The sequence below is a fragment of the Accipiter gentilis genome, chromosome 6 (genome assembly GCF_929443795.1).
Source record: "Accipiter gentilis chromosome 6, bAccGen1.1, whole genome shotgun sequence".
NCBI lineage: Eukaryota > Metazoa > Chordata > Aves > Accipitriformes > Accipitridae > Astur > Astur gentilis.
Window position 1 is genome coordinate 8,933,265 of NC_064885.1, and position 19,263 is coordinate 8,952,527.

The 19,263-nt window shown below is 38.0% G+C and overlaps 1 protein-coding gene across 3 annotated transcripts in view; it reads left to right on the plus strand.

Annotated features, from left to right (window-relative positions):
• The window catches only part of RABEP1 (rabaptin, RAB GTPase binding effector protein 1), an 847,425-nt gene that overhangs the window by 807,887 nt on the left and 20,275 nt on the right, over positions 1–19,263 (plus strand). For all 3 annotated transcript variants that reach the window (XM_049801974.1, XM_049801975.1, XM_049801976.1), the window contains 5 exons: positions 5,000–5,128; positions 7,276–7,479; positions 8,736–8,896; positions 15,281–15,400; positions 18,400–18,535. In XM_049801974.1, the coding sequence (XP_049657931.1) occupies positions 5,000–5,128; positions 7,276–7,479; positions 8,736–8,896; positions 15,281–15,400; positions 18,400–18,535 (750 nt within the window). The remainder of the gene's footprint in view (positions 1–4,999; positions 5,129–7,275; positions 7,480–8,735; positions 8,897–15,280; positions 15,401–18,399; positions 18,536–19,263) is intronic.

The following is a 19,263-nucleotide window of genomic DNA, read 5'->3' on the forward strand; positions in this document are numbered from 1 at the left end:
TTCTTTTCTTCCTCTTTTTTTTTTTTTCTTCAATTTGGTCTGCTGCTGCTGAATATCTGTGTGTAAGGGCAAATTTTGTTCCTTGGAAATAAAGCAATCTCCATTTCCTAAGTCAGGAATTATTTCTGTCCGATGTGCTTATTCAAAGAACTGTAATCCGTTCCTTTACTTCAGGGTGCCTGTTACAGAACAACTGTATTGGAGTATATTTTAAGAATGTGGGGGTTTGGGAGTTTGTTGGTTTTGGTTTTTTTAATCAAATCCTTTTTGGAGAAAATAAAAGCATTTTGCAGTCTAAATACACGTCCTAGTGGCAGACTCTTAGATTAAAAATTTATATAGTAATGTAATTGTTCCAATGTGATGTCATGATAGATGAAAATTAGTACTCTTAGGTAAAAATGGGTAGCCATATATTTTTATTTCTCCTTACTTCTGTCTCAAGCAATCATGACAGGAAAAGAAAGAGGTAGAAAATGACAGAAGTATGACAGAAGTGGGTTTTGGGTTTTTTTGTCTCCAGAAAGTTTATTGTATATATAGGGGTTTTTTTTCTGATCTGTTTTTCATATTTCAGCTATGTAGGACTGAACTTTTGATGTCATGTTTGACACTTTAAATATCAAGTAGAAAGCTTTGTGGCATTAATTTTATAAATAGACCTAGTACTCAAAAATAGTCTTATTGTTAATCAGCTTTGTCTGTCTTAGTTCTGGAATGGTCACTACATGTTTGTGTAACTGGAAACTGTCATACATAAAATTTAATCCTTTTGGGAGCTGATCTGTGGAACAGCATTTAAGTAATTAGCCAATAAGAAATGTATGTTTGTTCCTGTGTTTTCCTTTGAATGAAATTTTGCTGTGTAGTGGGTTAAGAGAAAGTTATATCTTTTTCACTAGAGTTTTTCTTTGTGTACTCCAATAATTTCACGGTTGTCCTGTAAATTGATGACTGCACTCTGAAATGAATTTTGCTGCCCTTCTTTTGAATTCTTTTACCTGGTTAAGCCACATAATAGCATGCGCTGTACTTTGCTATAATGTTACTGTTAAACAGGGAGATTGTGAATCCTGCATCTGACCTGAAGTGTCTGCAAAATCTGTGATGTTCATTAGAAACAAAGCTAGTAACTTAATTGTCATGTCTTAACTGTGTCATCAGTAGTCTATTTGCCCTAATATGCTGGGAAAAAAAGTACGATTTACAGCTAATTGTTGGCCAAAGGGACTTCTTTTTTGTTTTTCAGTTTGGCATATCTATTTTAATTTAAATTCTTCTCAATGCTATTTCAGAAGTTAATAAAATGGGTCTTCAGGGTTTTTGTATCTTTCTTGATGAGTTAGGGCCCTAATTAGGGAATTAGCTCTTCCACACTACTGCTCTTAAGAAATACAGCATGTTCTGTGCCTGTTCTGATCTCATGTGTGACACAAGATCTGATTTCAGTCAGGCATAGCTCCAGCAGAACTGACCATCTATCGGGCTTTGTTTACTATATATTTCATCGGTGGTGTTAAACATCGATAGCTGCATTTCTGTGCACGGAAACAGGAGCACAGGGACAGTGACTCCGGCAAATTAATGAGTACTGTCACCACAAAATATATGTTTTGCTTTGGGGATTATTTTTTTTAAGTTGATAGCCTATGATGGCAAATAAAAAAATTTTTTTTTCAGCTCTGTTACAGACCTGGGTGAGTTGGACCTAAATTCAGAGCAAGAAGTAAGCTATAAATGATAGAGGCCCAATTGAAAAATTTATGAATGCATCCATTTCCTGCCATTGACTTCAGTGCATGTCCAGGCGGACTTTAATCTGTCATGTAGCCAGTGGGTACCTGCATCAGGCAGTTCAGATCTGGGATCATGTTTTCATTTTGGAAAGTGGAGTGTCTGTATGGCTATCATACAAATCATACCCCCAGAGAAGAAAATAACTTTTTTGTAAACTGAATTACTTACACTTAGTAGAAAGGAGGTAGCTGTCATGCTGTCTTAGAAAATAAACCTTCTTTTGTATTTATTTTTTATGCACCTGCGTTTTAGGGGGTTGATGTGTTGCATAGCTTATTGTCCTCAAGTTCACGTGCCTTTGTATCACTGCAATGTGGATATGCTAAGGTCTGTCCTGAGCCATATACGTAGCACAGGTGGTAAAAACATTTTAGGCTTAGTATCTGAATAGAAAGAATGATGTTAATACACAGTTGCAGTGATGCATGACTTGCAGTTGAGATCTTAAACTGCTCATTTTTTTGAATGCCTACAGCTGGTCCTGACAGCTGCCAGAGCTCTGTTGTGGTGGGGGTTGATTATTTATTTATTTATTATTTTTTACTTATAACTGCCAGGCTGCAGAGAGGGTGAGTACTGTAAAGTTGTAAATATTTAAATTGCATTTCCTGCTTGGTGACTCTGCCATCCCTCTTTCTGTTTGGGCCAGAGGATTTTAAAAGGGCGAGTCTTTTGTTTCTCCAGCTTAAAGCGCTTGAACTTTCTGCTCTTGTGGTGATCTCTCGTCCTTCCGTCCTCAGCAGAAGCACCTCTCACCTCTAGAAGAAGTACGACTGGGTAGCTTTGCACAACAGCTTTCTGATGAGAGCAGTAGCGCAGCTGCTACTGTCTCTCTGCAAAAGAAAGATGGAAAGGGAAACAAGTAAACAAGGAGTGCTTGAGTCTTGGCGGGGGGGTGCTGACTGATGCCTGCAGTTGATTTGTTAACTTTCAGAATTAGTAATTTTAGAATTAAACATTTTTTTGTATGGCTGTCAAACAGTGTTCGTAAGGTGAACAATGTCCAGATTCCTCCTTGTTTTGATCTGAATGTGTGCGTGTGGCTTCAGGCCTCCTGGCCAGTAACTGCAGATGCAGAGCTGCCTGGCTGGACCTGTGGGGTTTCGCGACCTGCCCCTAACCACGGCCTACAGCTCACTTAGGCTTTAGTGCCTCTAATAGTTTCAAGAGCTGAAACTCTGAGATCAAAACCACCTCCTTAGAGCCAAGCATCGCTTTTCGTTCCTCAGAGGTGTGAAGCAGGCGTTGCTGCGCAGAGGCCCTGGCCAGGGCCAGCAAGTGAGCGCCTCTCTCTCCCCCCGGGCTGCGGGAAGCAGCAGCTTCCCTGGCAGCATCACCCTCTCTCAGAAGTCAGCAGGGAGTGGAAATGTAGGCAAACCCTTTCCCTTTGGAAGACTTCAGCGAGACATCAAAGGCAACTCTTGAGCCTTGGGAAGAGTTTAGCTACCTGGGCCTGGCTTCATGTGTGCTATTTCTTTCCTGGTTTTGATCCAGCTGCTTTCCTAACTCGCTTGAAGCTTTGCACTCAGCGTGTCGTCTTTGCTACAGGTTCCCTTTGTTTTCTGGAGAATAGTCCTGTGCGGTTGGGTTTGCACTATCCAGGTATGGGTTGCCGGCCAGAAAAACTGATGTGTTGATATGTAAGGTGATAAAAAAACAAAATGAGGTTTTCAATAAAAAAGCAACATAAACATTTCTTTCGTCCTGTATCTGCATATACCTTTTATCTGACATAGAGTTGAACAGATGAAGTGCTGCATTTTGTAACACCATAAGTCCTCATAACCAGCAAGCAGTAAAACATACCTGTGCTTTTAAAAGGTGCTTTTGTTTGTGTCTGCTCGTACTCTAAGTCATCTAGTACTAAAAAGAAATATAACTCGCCCAATCTCAATGGCACTGACCATCAGGTGTTTTACCACTGTAAGCTCTAGATCTGATTCCAGCTGTCTGTAAGGATAAATGTTTGCTGCTGAAGTCGTGTAGCCTTTGTACTGTGTTTTCGCTACTTGCTTTTGGTGGGAAGCATGTTGGGTGTGATAAGTAAGCACTTCTGATGGATCAATATTGTATGTATCTAGTCTGTGCTGTATAGAGGCTATAACTGAAAAGAAGTGATTCAGCTTTGCATGACAGTTGGAACATGTCCATAAAAGGCTTTTGCAGAACAGATAGAGAATTGTGTAGAGGAACATTATTTGCCCAGTGGATTACAGCATGGAGATGGATTTTGTTCTAGCTCATCTGTCTTTTGTTTCTGTTTCATATTTGAATTCTGAGGTGTGCAATATGAAACTGTCTGGCACCTAAACCAGACCTATACTTCTTGAGGTGCAGAGAAGTTAAGATTGCACGTGAAGATGAATATTACATGATCTTTGTAGCATCATACAATGGTATTGTGTTTTTTCCAATAATAATCATATAGTAACAATCTTTAGGTGCTTTGTGGACTTCCTACAGTTCCCTCTTTTGTTGCACCACCAGATCAACTGCTAATGTGGTAAATACTGGAAAATAGTGTGATGTGTGTGCACCCTTGAGGATTTTTACGTGCTGGAAATGAGGAGGGTTTGATCTTACAATCAGTTATTTCTCTATAGATTGTGGTCATCTTCTGGCAAACTTCTCTGTAGTCTGGTTTACCTTCTTTTTGTGAATGTGCAGAACTGAAGATGGGAAAGATAATGGCATCTAATTTTTAGCTTGCGGGTTTTTCTGTGCTTTAGTTGTTAGCTGAGCAGCTGTCACTTAGTTTTCTTTGACCATAGCCTTTGAGAACTTGCAGCTTTGTTGCTCAGCCTTCAGACACTGTTCCTGTGCCTTGTGACTAAATTCCCAGTCTTTTGGAAAGAAGCACCAATAGAAATAATTCTGGTGCTGGTTTTTTTCTGTTTCTTCCTGCATTGTATATAGAAAATTGTGGTTTTCTTTGAGAAATTGATTGTTTTCTACGGAATTCCCTGCCACATGCACCTCTAGTACTGTGAAGATGTCTAATTACAATTTGGTGCTACAGTCTAGAAAACTTATCTTCCTTTGTTGCTTAAAGGACTCTCACTAGTTGCCCTGATATATCATGGGGCAACATCTGAGCTAATGAGTAAAGATATTTTTAAAAAAATAAGCCCCAAACCTCAAACTTGCAGAATGGGATGCCTTCACTGTTAGTGACATGCCTTATCTTCTGTTTTATTTTTAGTTGCTCTTCTACAGCGAGTAGCAGAATTGGAAAAGGTCAATGCAGAATTTCTGCGCACAAAGCAGCAACTTGAGCAAGAATTTAATCAAAAGAGAGCAAAATTTAAGGAATTATACTTGGCTAAGGAAGGTAAGTTCTCAATTCTTGGAATTATTCTGAAGTTTATAAAACTTCATCTTCAGTTAATCCCCGTATGAAGAATAACCTTTGTAATGCCAACTACTATTCCTCATTTACCCATGCACACCCCATGCTTTTTTTTTTTTTTAGTTAAGGATAATTAGGATTTAAGGGGGTTTTCTGCTGGGATAGTTGACTGCATATTCAGCATGGCTAGTGTGTTAAGCCATTGTTGTCTGATTTGCCAAAAATGGAAAAATGACAGTAGTCTTTTAAACAGATATAATAACAGAAGAGACAAGCAGAGAGTAAAATTCAGTAGGTGGCTATTTAGCTTCCTAGAATGAATTTTTAGAATTAAATTTAAAGATTTGCCTGCCTGGTTAGGAGTTAGCAAAGCAACTTGATGTACACTCAGAAATACCGCCACTGAGTTTTAATTCTAACTTTCAGAAGTCATGGTGTGCTTGTTCTCTCAAGCAGCTGATCTGGTAAGTGGAAAGGCATAGTCTAGATAGTGTGCTGTCTGTACTTTGTGACTAGCTTTTTTTATGTAGTATTAATTTGTCAAATTTACATCAGAGGTAGAATGTAAGCAGACAAACATTATAACAGTTTTAATACCAGCCAAGGGCATCTATTTCAGTAACATTCTTTATAGGAAAATTTGAACCATATGAGCTCAAATATCTGATGAAGATTTGGAGAGTAGAGATAGCTGTTGTTCTGAGAGCAAAATTGATTTATTTCTAATCCTGATGATTTTCCTGTCCTTAACATATGAAAGTAGAGCCAAAAAATAATGCATTAAGACTGCTACTGCTTCTCTAAGCTTATGAGGGCAGAAATACAACAGGCATAATGAAGATCAGATCATACAGAAGGCCTGTTTCTTTGTATTTCTAGAAGCTAGATGAAAGGAAATTTAAGATACAAGACACTACTGATGAGATCAGCAATAATTCTCCCTTTTCAGAACAGTTGAAAAATAGAAAATAAAAATAATGAGGAAGGAAAAAAATAATCCAGGTTTCACATGTACTGAAGTGAAAGGATACCAGAGGAGAATATACAAGCAATTACTTTTCTTTTGTCCCCCCCGGCCCCCACCAACGCTTTTTTGCCCTCCCTGTTCTCCAAGACCCTTTCCTAAATGTACATTGGGACTGTTGCAACCCATCCTTAATACTGTCATTTGAGAACTAAGTAATATAAATGCCACAGGATCTTGGTTTTTTTACATGAGGATTAATGCCCTTTTGAGTACCCGATTAGTTCTGGGTTCCATATTCTCTATCAAGGTGTAAGGTGTTGGGCACCAGGGTTGATTAAGCATTTTGATATTGAGGGAAATACATGGACATAGCTTGGTGTTTGTTGTACACTAGCCAGATGTTTCTGCTAAAAGTGATTGCCACTGAAAAAAGCTATATGGGCATAAAACTATATTTTGTGTTAGTGCTTTCAGAATTAATTGTATAATATATTATATATCTTGCAGAGCTTTTTGCTTCAGATTAACTGAAAACTCAGGAGGATGATGTGAAATTGGTTTCATTTCTGTTTATAGTTGCAACAATTAGAGAAGTAGTGGATGTTCCATTGAATGTATCCCTTTTTTTAGTAGACGCTCAGTTTTAGCAAAGCCATGGTAAAGAGCAGATTAGGCTGCATAGTTTTCTTACATAGGCTCCATATAGTGGTCGCAGAGTGTTTCTGTTCAAGGAAGTGTTCCATCCAAATTCGGGACCAAGTTGGTGCCAAAAATGGGGCAAGAACTGGCTTCCTGTCTGTTCTTATCTGTTCCAGATTCTTTACCAGAATGAGTTAAATAATAATGAACTAATTAAAAGCACAGTTCACTTTCATCAGGTATATGGATTCATAGGTTATATCTACAGTGTCTGCTTTGTGGCTGCATCCATGAGAAGGTACTTTTTTAATAAAAGGCAAGGGCAAGCGAAGTCAAGAAATAATATTCCCTAAAGATACCTGCTAACATTTGTTTGGTTGTTATAGGTAGATGCTTTAACGTCAGTGCTTCCTTCACCCTGTTGTTAGGGTACTGTTCTTTGCCATAGCAACAATGGATGCTGTGATTGAAGTACAGATTGAATTTATTAATCAAGCTAAATGTAAATAATACTTCTTTTCAGAGGACCTGAAAAGACAAAATGCAGTGCTCCAAGCAGCCCAAGATGATCTGGGACAACTGCGGACCCAGCTGATGGAAGCCCATGCTGAAATGGAGAACATCAAAGCTATAGCTACTGTATCTGAGAATACAAAGCAGGAAGCTATCGATGAGGTGAAGAGACAGTGGCAAGAAGAAGTAGCTTCACTACAAGCTATTATGAAAGGTAACAACCCGGCAAGCTGCTACCACCAAGATCAGACACCTCTTTAGTATGCGTTTAGTGATTTGTGCCTGCCCTTGCACATGATATGGATAGCTGCTTTTCATGGCTTGGCAAAACTGGGCTACAGAAGTGACGGATGAAGTGTAGTTTCTAAGTTTGTGAAAAGGAGCTTGGTGATTCTTTTCTGTTAATATGAGGATAGAATTTAGAAGGAATCTTGGAAATGGGAGCTCCCACATATATGCAAAGCATTTTTGTGATACTTCATCCTTCCATGAAGATGAGTATAATGCATGTAATTTGACAAGTCTGAAAACAGCTTTAGACTGACAGCATGATTCTCTTTTCTTCTGTGTAAACATAGTTCTGCTATCAGACAGTTCAGTGTCCTTCCAGTTCCATCACATGGACTTTTCCCCAGGCTAGTGACTGAACATGCATCGGTTGTGGGTCGTTTGTTTTTTTTTTTTTCTTCTTGATAGTTCTGAGATAATATTTGTTATGTTTGCATGTCACACAGCTGTTGATTGTTTCTGAGACAAACTATGTGCAAGGAACAACATGCAGGATGTAAACTGGGGACAAACTGTTGCCATAACTGGCTGTTTTCTTAAAGGTTCACAAACAGGATTCACAGTATCCTGAGCCCACAGCCTGTTGGCTGACGGGAGTTTTTCCATCAACTGATTACGCTTTTCCCCCAGAGAAGACAAATCTTCATGTATATTCAGTACACAAATTTCTGTTTATTTATGATCTACAGAGATACATGAACCTAGGTGAAGGCTCAGTTGTGCCAGCTGCTGTCCGTATGTAAACAAAGACAGCCCCTTACCTGAAGGGGCAGTAGTAATCATAGGAAAGTGAAAGCTGTGTGAGAAGTTCTAGTTCCTTTGCGTTTTGGAGTAGATAAGTAGGGTTTTGGAAGTTTGTATGTGCTTGGAGGTACAAAATATGCTGCCAAATAGGATGTTAGACATGTACATTATTTTGAAATTAGGAGTTAGATGGTTTGGGGGGCTTGCTTGTTTGTGTTCTAGTGATGGTACAAATTGAGATGCAGTTCCTTTGGATATTTTGCTTAATGTAGTTGGGTTTTGGGCGAAGAGTCAAAGGGAGGAGAGAGGAAGGAAGAGTTCACTGTTGTCCTAGTTTTGATCAATTATGATAAATCACTGACTGATTAGAGATGGAGTTCCTAAAGCTCTGTTCTTTAACTTACATGGAAAATAAGTTTTGAAAATGCTGTTTTGTAGAGACTGTTCGTGACTATGAGCTCCAGTATCATCACAGGTTGGAGCAAGAGCGAGCTCAGTGGAATCAATATCGAGAAAATGTGGAACGTGAAATAGCTGAGTTAAGGCGGCGATTGTCTGAAGGTCAAGAGGAAGAAAACCTAGAAAATGAAATGAAAAAGGTACCTTGAAATCTAGTTCTTCAGTTTCTGTTTCAAGATACGCTTGTGTTGTTATGCATGAGTTCATTTCCACAGCCTGCTATAATTCCTCAGAAATACACATAGCCTCGTTCTGCCAACTTTCAGCTCTTTGTTCATGGAAGTCATCATGACCTAATCCTGCATTTGAATCCATAAAGGTATTGTACCTGATTATGTGGATTCCGTAAGAGGATTGCACCTGAGAAGATGGTAAGGTTTGTCCTTCAGCTTGTAAAAGCAGGAGGCCTTGTAAAGTCTCTTGTCATAACGTCAAATGAGCTCAAGTAAAGCCCCTTTAGATTTTTCTGGTTTGACTGCAGATTTATAGTTTCCTTTACACTTCTGCACCTTTATTCCTTTTCTCAGATCTTACAAACTTCTTTTGAGGATTTTAATGGGCACTATATCTAAAATGTCTTTCGTCTTTCTTTAAGGTAAGCCATGTTTGTGCAACACAGTACTACTGGCTTCCTAGGAAATACAGAACCTTGCTGTCACAAAACAACAGGCTCTAGATGATGAAAGATATTTGCCCTGGAGCTTGGAAAGATTTTGTTGTTGATCAAAGATCTGTGACTTAGAAGAGTTCATAGAAGTAGATTGAGGTGCCTTGTGTTCAGTTCGAAAAATTTTTTTTTTTTTTTTTTGGAGTTTGATGATTTGGTGTATTTCTCTTTCAGGCAGGAAGGAAACTGAATCTGTTGTAACAGATGAATGTTTTAAGATCTTGTTTATCATATTGTAAAAACTTGCATTTAAGAGAATTTGTCTTCTCATCAGGCTTACAGTAGTCTTCAAGGTATTCTAAAACAATTTTAGTGTAATAAATGATCCTATATTCAATAAAAGAATAGACTAACATCTGATAATCTGCCACATCACTGCATTTCCTTGTTTCTGCTTGCTGTCAACAGAAGAAATGCAGTATTGAATATCACAAACATTCCACATAATAAGTATTTTACCTATTTTTACTATGTTGTAACAAGCAATCAGTATTAGTGTTGCAAATTGGAATTCTTTTCCTGAGACTTATAAAGAGATTCTTGAATGTTGCTAGTTGTAGTTGCATAATTCCTGTTTGGTATTCAGTTAGACTGCTCTTCATATACTCCTGATTTATAAAGGTAGTAAAGCCTATTTGCCAATGTTCTGACTACAGAATTACTGCCACTGGAGTTTTAAGACATAAACTGTTTTTAAGAGAAGGTTTTTAGCCCTATTAAGAGAAAAAAAGAAGGAAGGTTCAAAATTGAATCAGTGTGGTGAATCTTGTAGAAGCAACCCAGAAGATGCAGAGTTCATAGTGTAAAAGTCCCGGCAGTGCATTACCAACAAACTGTCAAGAATTTTCGGAAAACAATCTCTCTTGACTGAGAGAGTCTTTGCAATAACTAAAATCTCAGCGCTTTTATTTTTTTAATCTGAATGTACTGATCATGTAACAGTTGGAGTTGCAAGTAGCTCAAATGACAGTGCAGCCCACCTACGCTTAGTGGCTTTACTATGTGCAAGTTAGCATTTAGAAGTTTAGTATAGCAGATAAATAGCATTTTCAACTATACTCCTTTAAAAGGGAAATAAATATCCCTTGTGATCCTAAAGGAAAAGGTGATTGGTTTATTAATCTCTGATTAATATGAGCTTGGAAAGCTTTATAGGCCTGTAAAGCAGAGGAACATGTACTTTATGTAATAGGAGGGGGAGGGGCAAATGCAGTCTTCAGAGTGCAGCTTGAAATAATTGCTTAAACTGCTTTGCATGGGTTTTTTAATCTTCTTTGCCATCAAACCTGTGAGTTTTTTCCTCAAGGAGACTAAGAATTAGACCACAATTAGGAAAAGGATGTTCAATTTTACCTAAAAACAAATGAGCACATCCCAAGCCCATAAAAAGCTGTGTTTGGCTAGCAAAATAATGAATATGTGTGCCTCAGCAGTCAGTGTGAAAGGAGGAGTTTTCTTGATCAGTTGGGATGTGCTGTTTGAAGACTTGTGATCAATTCCTTACGCAAAATGGCATTTCCAGCCAACAATGTTGTATTTGTCCTCCATCTTTATACGCTCCATTATAAGGATGGATTTATTTTACTTTAAGGCATAAACTTGGAAAGTTTTAAAAAAAATCTTAATCTTCTAGCCAGTTCTAAGGAATCTCCAAACATCTCAAAAGAGAGAAAAAGAAAAAAAGTGCTTTGCTCTCTGGGTTCTAAGTAGATGCTGTACCAGCGTATAATATATCACATTTCTTAAAACTAGCAGAAAACCATACCATTGTCTAGCATTCTCAATGAGAGGTGAGGTGAGAAGAATGGACGGAGAAGAGAAAAGATTACAAGCCATATGTTTCAGTCCAGGACGCTAACCTTCTTGGCTATCTTGACTGGATAATATCTCAGTTCAGTTGTGTTCAATTTGGCTATAGAATCCATTTTAAACTACAAAGAAAATCAGTAAAATTTGATGCTGTTTCCACGTAATTGCTAATGATTATGCTTGTTGTCTGCATACTTTTTCCTCTGAAAGAGATGAGGGGTAGATAATAAATGTTGCTCCAAATTTTGTAAATATGTCTTTGAATTTAAAGGTTATTTATTTGGTTGACTGTACTGTTTTGGTATGTATGCTTATCAGGCTTCCAGTGTGCATGTTTTTTATCCTGGTTTGGGAGCTCTTAGAGCAGGTGGGTAACGTTTTGATAAGCTTATTATTTTGAGCTGTATTTACTAGACTGTGACTATGTCGCCAGAGGTATCCAAGTCTAGCCTGCAAACCTGGCATTTGGCATTCTTGAGCATCCTCTTGTCAGAAAGAGTGTGTCTGGTGGAACACATGCACTTGTCTTCAAGCACCTGTTTTGCTTTTCCATGTAAATATATTTCAAGTTGCAAATTGCCAAATCTCTGTAGAAAACTTGTGTGTTCTGTGATTTTTATCATAAAGCAATGATTTCTAAGAAATCTATGCTGAAAACTTTGTGGATTTTCTATAAATCTCCCTTCCCAACTCAAAAAAGGTAAATACATTGTTCTAATGATAAGCGTGCTTACCTACTTTCAGAAAATGTATTGGTGATTTGTAAAAATCTCTTTATCTTCCTGTTGCGTTGTAACACCAAATAGGTTTTGGGTTTTTTGTTATCACAGATGCTAAAACTAGTCTAGCTATAGCAGCAGTTCTAGCTATAGCAGCATGTACTCCCATGCAAGTTCTCTGCCTGGGAATGACTGGGCTCCCTCTGGACAGTGACTTGGTGGGAATCAGTCCTGCCCACTGGCAAAATTTGGCTAGTCCCTTTTTATTCAGACCTCATTTTCCATTCAGGAAATGATCTGGTTTGCTGTTGGAGCTGTGATGACTATGAAGACTCCTCTTAGCACAGTTGTGTCAAACTCTGAGTAGCAGAAATCTGCAGAACAGGTTATTTTGCACATAGAGCAAGAAAGGACAAACTGCCTGTTATGAAGTGTGCTTACTAGTCAGAAGAGGGGAAACTGGAAGGGAGGAGTAATCTGATTTCTGTGACAGAGTTGTCCATAACATCTGATGTACAGTAAGCTGCTTTTGTTGGTAATGATAAAGAACAGCGGAATAGATTTAGAGAAACTTTGAATGGTTTACTCCTACTTTAAAGAGAGATTCTCAAATTGTGTCTGTGTTTTCTGCTTGTCTTGTTTTTAAGGAACAAATTCAGGTACAGTAATGCCTGAGATTTCTCTAGCCAGGTTTTTATTCTGACAATGTTGGTTAGAGTAACAGTAAAGGATGTTCAGGCTAGCAATGCAATGTTTTGTGTGGTGGCTTGGACTCATTTTTAGCATGTCCTCTCTGTTGTGTCATCTTCACGCTGTAACCTGAAGATCCCTTGCAGCGTGTTCTTCAGCTGCTGTGCTGGGGGAAGCAGGTTTTGCTGGGGCAGAAGTGGTTTGGGTGCTTTGTTTTTAATTAGCTCACAAGTAAATACAAGCTGATAAGGTGTAAAACCTTGGTCTTTGGCAGTCAAATTAGTTTGGCAAGAAGTTTGAAGGAAATAAACATTTTAAGGATCACACCTCTGGAAGAGTCTGAGTAACGCCTTTTAATACAGGAAATGTGATGCTGTGGCACCTCTTGCCACATGTGACAGTATTGTTATGTAGCATTTTTCGAAAGGACAGATATTTCATTAAAAGTTTGAGTGGGGACTTCAACCTCAATTTGGGCATCTTGGTAATTATACTTTACCTTCAAAGGCAGACCCAGTGACCAGCACTCATTTTGTTAGCAGATAAAGGCTAATTCTGAGTGTTTAGTTCAGTATCATACTGAGCTTTAATATGGATCCTTACCACCTCAACCTCCCCCCCCTCCCTCCCCCACCCCTGCCCCAGCCCTTTTTTTTTAAAGGAAACATTTGCAATATGTTGCAACCATACTGTCAAACTTCAGCTCTGTTTACCAAGCAGTAAAAGCTAGAGCAATTTTTCTGTCACGTGGGATTTGATACAGTTTTGTCTTTCCAGTTGGTTGCTGTTCAAGAAATATGATTTTGCTTTCAGAGAACTTTCTGTTTCTCTGAACTGGTTGGTTCCAACATGGATGCATTTGTTGCTCTATATTCAGTGTTGAACCATGTGAAATCAGACTGGTGATGAAATATTCCTGCAGTTATCATGAATAATTAGGAAAAAGCTTATTCAACAGTCTTAAAAATGTTGGGCTATCTTTAGTCCATATGAGCCAGCTATACGTAGCATTAAATGAATAGAACTGATACAATAAATAAAATATAAAGCAATCTTTGAAGTTGAACTCTTGCTCCCATCTGTTCAAAAAATGTGACTGATGAGTTGCTGGCTGCAAGTGACAGGGTATGTATGTACATGTGACACCGTCACATGTCCCTGGTATTGAATTCACTGCGTCATATGATGTCCCTCGCTTTCCTCACTGATTTTATTTGTACTCCTTGGACAAGCAAACTAGCAGTGGCAAAATGTAGCAGAAGTGAACGAAACATGAAGAAATTTAATTTTATTTTGTCTATAGAGTTTTCTTTAAAGCTTTTTAGAGTCCAAGGGCCTGGTAGTATTTGTATAATTGACAGGTATTGCAACATTATTTTATTTTGTCTATTCATTTTAAGTTTAGAAAGCTTCAATGGTTAAAAATATTGTCTGTTTTTCTTCCTGAAAGCCTTGCTCAGAATACAGTTGTCAATAAGCTTACCAGAAACTGAAAGTCAAATGAGTAGCCTCTAGGACCTGCATTCTAGTCTAGATTTAAAACAAGACATGAATGTTATCTTTTAGTGGCTGTCTTTGCTGATCAGGTTAGGAAAAGTGTCATCTTTGAAACTTCGGCATTGGGACACGGTTCTCTGCCTTCCCTCCCCTGCTGAGTTCCTCCAGTAGAAGACAGAGAACAATTGAGCATTCTGAGCCTTCATACATAAACCAAACCAAATTAGGTTGCTTAAATTCTTCACAGCTTGAAGAATTTTACTGTGGTGAATATTTAGGCATTCTGCTTGCTGTTGTAGAGTCTATGGGAGCTGTTACTTTCACTTGGAAAGTTTTTAGTGCATCCATGAAGGAAAGCCAGAGCATTTAAGAAATGGGGAAGTTGGGGCTACTCTTTGACACGTGCAATTCTGAATGTGAACACTGAACACTCTCATTTTAATTCTTGCTATATTTGCCTGGCTCTTTCTCTTCACCCCCCACCCCCAATGCCCCCCATATCAGTCTTCTCATTCTGTTATCCTGCTTTGATCTTTTTCAGAACTACTTTTTTGATAAATTATCTGTATATAGTTTTGGAATATTTAGTACAGTAACACCCAAACCTGATGCCACATCCGTAATAATTTAAAGTTGAAAAATGGTCTTCCAAAACAGAACAAAGCTACACTATGCATTACTGTGCAGATCCTTTTTCTGTTAAGTTCCTGAGTAAATAAATGAATAGCCAATAACTCACCATGCAGTTCTTGTGTTACACTTTTTTTTTTTATGTGCTATGTGGCAGCAAGTTGCAGGACAGTTAGGCCTTTAATAATAGAAAAGTGTACGTATTTTGAAATGCCTGGTCCGTAAATCTTCTCTCTAGATTTACTAACATTCTCTTTAAAAACAGATATTCATGGCTTAATCCATACATGGATTTAAAATTTAGCTACATTTTGTGAATGGAGTAGTATCAGCCTGTTGTCAGAGAGGACCGCTGAACTAAATAAATAGCAATAAGGCGAGTATTGAAAGTGGAAGTTTAGTCAACTATTTTTGTTGGCGTAGACATTTTCTCCAGATGTCTCTGATAATGGAAACTGTTGTGGTGAAAACTATGATAATGTGTTATTCATAATTTATTGTGTTAACTTCAGGCCCAGGAAGATGCTGAGAAGCTGCGTTCGGTTGTGATGCCTATGGAGAAAGAGATTGCAGCACTAAAGGAGAAATTGACAGGAGCTGAAGAAAAAATAAAAGAGTTGGAAGCATCAAAGGTGAGGTGGAATTGTAACCGTACCCTAATTTATATCTTGCATTGTGCTAGTTTGATGCAGATAAGTAAAGTAAAATTTTGTAAGAGAGAAAAAGGTGTGTTGTGAAACTCTTCATGTGCAATACATGTTTCCTCCTGTAGCTCAAATAACATATTTGGCCTATATATGTTTTCCCATCTTTCTGTTTTGAAGGTTGTGTTACATATGCGCACGCGCGTGTGTGCGTGCGTGTGATCTATGCTTAGCTTAAATTTCATGGCTTCAGGTCTACTAGTAATAAAAAAAAGAAAAAGCTCTAGAAAAATAGCTGCTTTGCACCTCTCCAACAGCCTGGCCTTTAGATTGTTGTCATGCTTGCAGGCAAAGAAAGATTTGCATTTGGCAGAATTCTTTTAATTCTTTTAATCCATCCAGCATCTGCTATATTTCATTTTCTAAGCCTGGGCATAAAACTGAGCCAATATCATCAGAATTTTTATATCTTAAAATTTAAGCAAATCTCAGATTCATAGAAGGGGGTACTGGTCATTGCTGCCAAGAAATAAATGTGAGTAATTTATCTAGCAGTCTTGTATTCTTCAGTTGTGTCAGAACCTCTGTTGAACTTTCTCATCTGCTGTGAAGGGTAAATAATCTACATCACTGTAAGATAGTTGCATTTACTGTACTGTTTTATATAGAAATGAAGATGTCTTCTGTTACAAGTGTTTTATCTTGGGAAGTCAAATAGGCTGAAATTGCAGAGTAGCTTACCATGTGGATTTTTATAAGACATATAAATAAATACCTTCCTTGTCTTCTGTATTCTCATTTAAATAGATGTCCATCACTCGCTAGCATTCTTTCTCTCTCTCTCCCGTCTCTCCCCCCCCCTCCCCCCCCTTCCCCTTTTATCCCAACTTGGAGGTCGGTCTGAGATTTAGGAGAACAGTGGAATTCATTTAACAATCTAAAAAAATTGTACTAGATTGAGAGTCCATGCTTGAGTGTTTTCCTTCTTCATAGATTCTTTGTGCTTTATAGGTCAAATTTTTGAGATTGAAATGTTCCTAGGAATAATAGTTCTCCAGGTAGTTCTGCTTTTTCTCTTGATGCAAATAATAATTCCTTTCCATTGCCAGGATGAATTTGGGGAAGATGAGGAAACATGAACCTTCTCTTCTTGCTTGCTTGCTTGCTTTCAGAATGCTTTTTTTTTTTCCTCTCCTTTTTATCTTTTCCTCTGTTCTTAAGAGTAGTCTAGAACTTTTCTTAGAACTTTTCTGAATTTGGTTTTCAAAATCATAGGTTGTTCTTGTCTCCCTCTTTCCTTACAGGCAAGGCCTGAATAAAATTGATAGTGTTTCAGGACCAGGAATTGTGTTGGTGTCTTTGTCAGTCCTGTAAAATCTGAGCATGTCATTCTATGAGATGAGTAAAACACAAGCACGCATCTCTTGGAAAAAAAAGAGAATAATCACTTTATCCATGCTTCCAGTTTATTGGGGGATTGTTTTTAAAGAAGTCTCACTTTAGATGGTGATTCTTACCAAAGAAAATAACTTAGGCCCTTAATTCTTACCTCTGGTCACTTCCATTTCATTATCCCTTCTGTCTGAAGTTGCCAATAGTCCTATTTCAAGTCACCTTTTTTAGCTTTATGGGAAAGAATTGCTATTTTCTATCTAGCAAGGAGATGTTTAAGCACAAACTTTGTAAGCTGTTAAAAGTACTTTAATCTATGGTGCTATAAAAATGCGAGGTATTATTTACATGATTTATATTACTAGACAGGTATGAGGACTGATGTGCAGAATGAGCAATATATTTGGCTTTTCTGTTGGTCATGATGAAATCCCTCAGATCTGCTTGAGTCATGTAATTTTGTTTCTCGGTGTGGAGTATTTAGTTGGATTAGTGAAACAAATGTGTTTCTTTTCTCTCCCTCTCCCCCCCTCCATCCTTCCCGAGGGCTATTCTCTGGGAGTCAGATTTTTCTGTTTCAAAGGCTAAAATCCTAGCAGGTAGAAAAGTTGGTATCCTAGGGCAGGAGAAGCTGTCCCTGCCTTCAATGGCAAGTTGAAGTCTAAGGGCTGTCTTGAACTCCGAGTTGGTGTCTGTGGCTCCCATACCGTGTTGAGGAAGATGAACAGCAGCTCTGTGGAGCCAGTTAGGAATTGCCTGAAGGCTTTTGTTTCCTTTAAAATAAAAACTCCTGTGATTCCTGACTCGGCAAACTATAAAACTGAATAGTCCCATAAAGAAATCGTTCAACCCGTTCCTTGCTCCAAGATGGGATCCATTTCTACAAGCATCATGTTTGACAGGTGTTTATGTTACCCTATCTTATAAGGTTCTCACTGGAGATTCTGCAGTCTCTGCAGGATGTTTGTTCCAGTTCTTCTTTAGCTTTGCTATTTAAAAAACAAAAAGGAAGAAAAAAATCCTAGTATATTTCTTCAGTCTTTTTTGATGTTATTACTTTTCATTCGACAGATTTTCCTTTCTTTTTGTAGCAGACTTTCATGGGTTTGAATGCGTGTTTTCTTGTCTGTCCCCAAGTTTTCTATCTTCTTAGGCTTACCATCCCTGGTTTAATTCAAGCTTGCCTCATAGTCACGTTTTCTGACTACTGTTATTACTCTATTTTGAACCATCTCCACATCCTGCTTAGTTTTTGGCTTATCAGCACTGATTAAAGGATTGCTTCATTGTCTGCTCTTCTTAGATATTTGCCTCTACCATCTCTGTGCTCAGTGCCACTGCTGTTGTGATCCAGCTGTTACAACTATGATATACCAATATGTTTGACTTAGCAGAATTCTAATGAGTAATTTGTTCAGAAATGAATACAAGTACTGCTTGCACACTGGTAGTTGAATATTTGTGATTTCTAGAAATAAACTTGTCCTTCAGCACCTGTACATTACCCAAACAGGCCACACTATAATGCCTAACAAAAAGGAAATGCCTGAGAGTCTTCCCTCACTGTGATGGTAGATTTCCCTCTTTTTATTCAGGTTAAAGAACTGAACCATTATTTGGAAGCTGAGAAGTCATGTAGGACAGACTTAGAGATGTATGTGGCTGTTCTCAACACACAAAAATCAGTCCTGCAAGAAGATGCAGAGAAGTTGCGGAAAGAACTGCATGAAGGTACCTATTTAATAACAATCCTTTTGACTATTTAACATTAAGGATGAAAAAAACCAACATAGCTGTTCATTCTTTTCTGATTTCTTATTTGAATTGGATTTAAAGAAATAGTGGGAGGAGGAAGCGGTGCTTTTAAATGTGAAAGCCCTTAAAAAGTTTACAGAGTTGAATGTGGAGTTCTTTCATGATGGAGAAAAATAGCAGAGCCATTCATTCTCTTGAGGGATGCTATTGAATTTCTGCTAAGTTCTTATAGTATTGCAAGTTTCCTTCTTATTAAAGTGATTTTACTTGTGTCTTTTATTTGTGTACAATTATGAGCATTATTTCCACAATGTATTGATACGTCTCCCTGAGGTATGTCAATTCTGAATGCCTGGTGGTGGAATGGATGAATAAATGCACATGCATGTCAGTACAGCACAGATTCACTGTAGAGGAATTAAAAATGGAACCTCCTGTTGAAATAAATAGGGATGTAGAAGACAGTCCTTTGAAACCAGCACTAAAAAAAGAAACTATTAGAATTCATGAATGCAGTTAAGGCATTAGTCTTCTAATTAGAGTATCTTAAACTGTCAGTAATACATCCCTAATCAAAAGCCAAGTTTGGGAATTAAGGAAATGTCTTATTTCATCCTAAATAGTTGTTGAACAAAGCCTGACTGTTCTTGATTAGAGCAATGATTACTTTTATTCATGGAAAATGCTTCTCTTTGGAAAAGAGG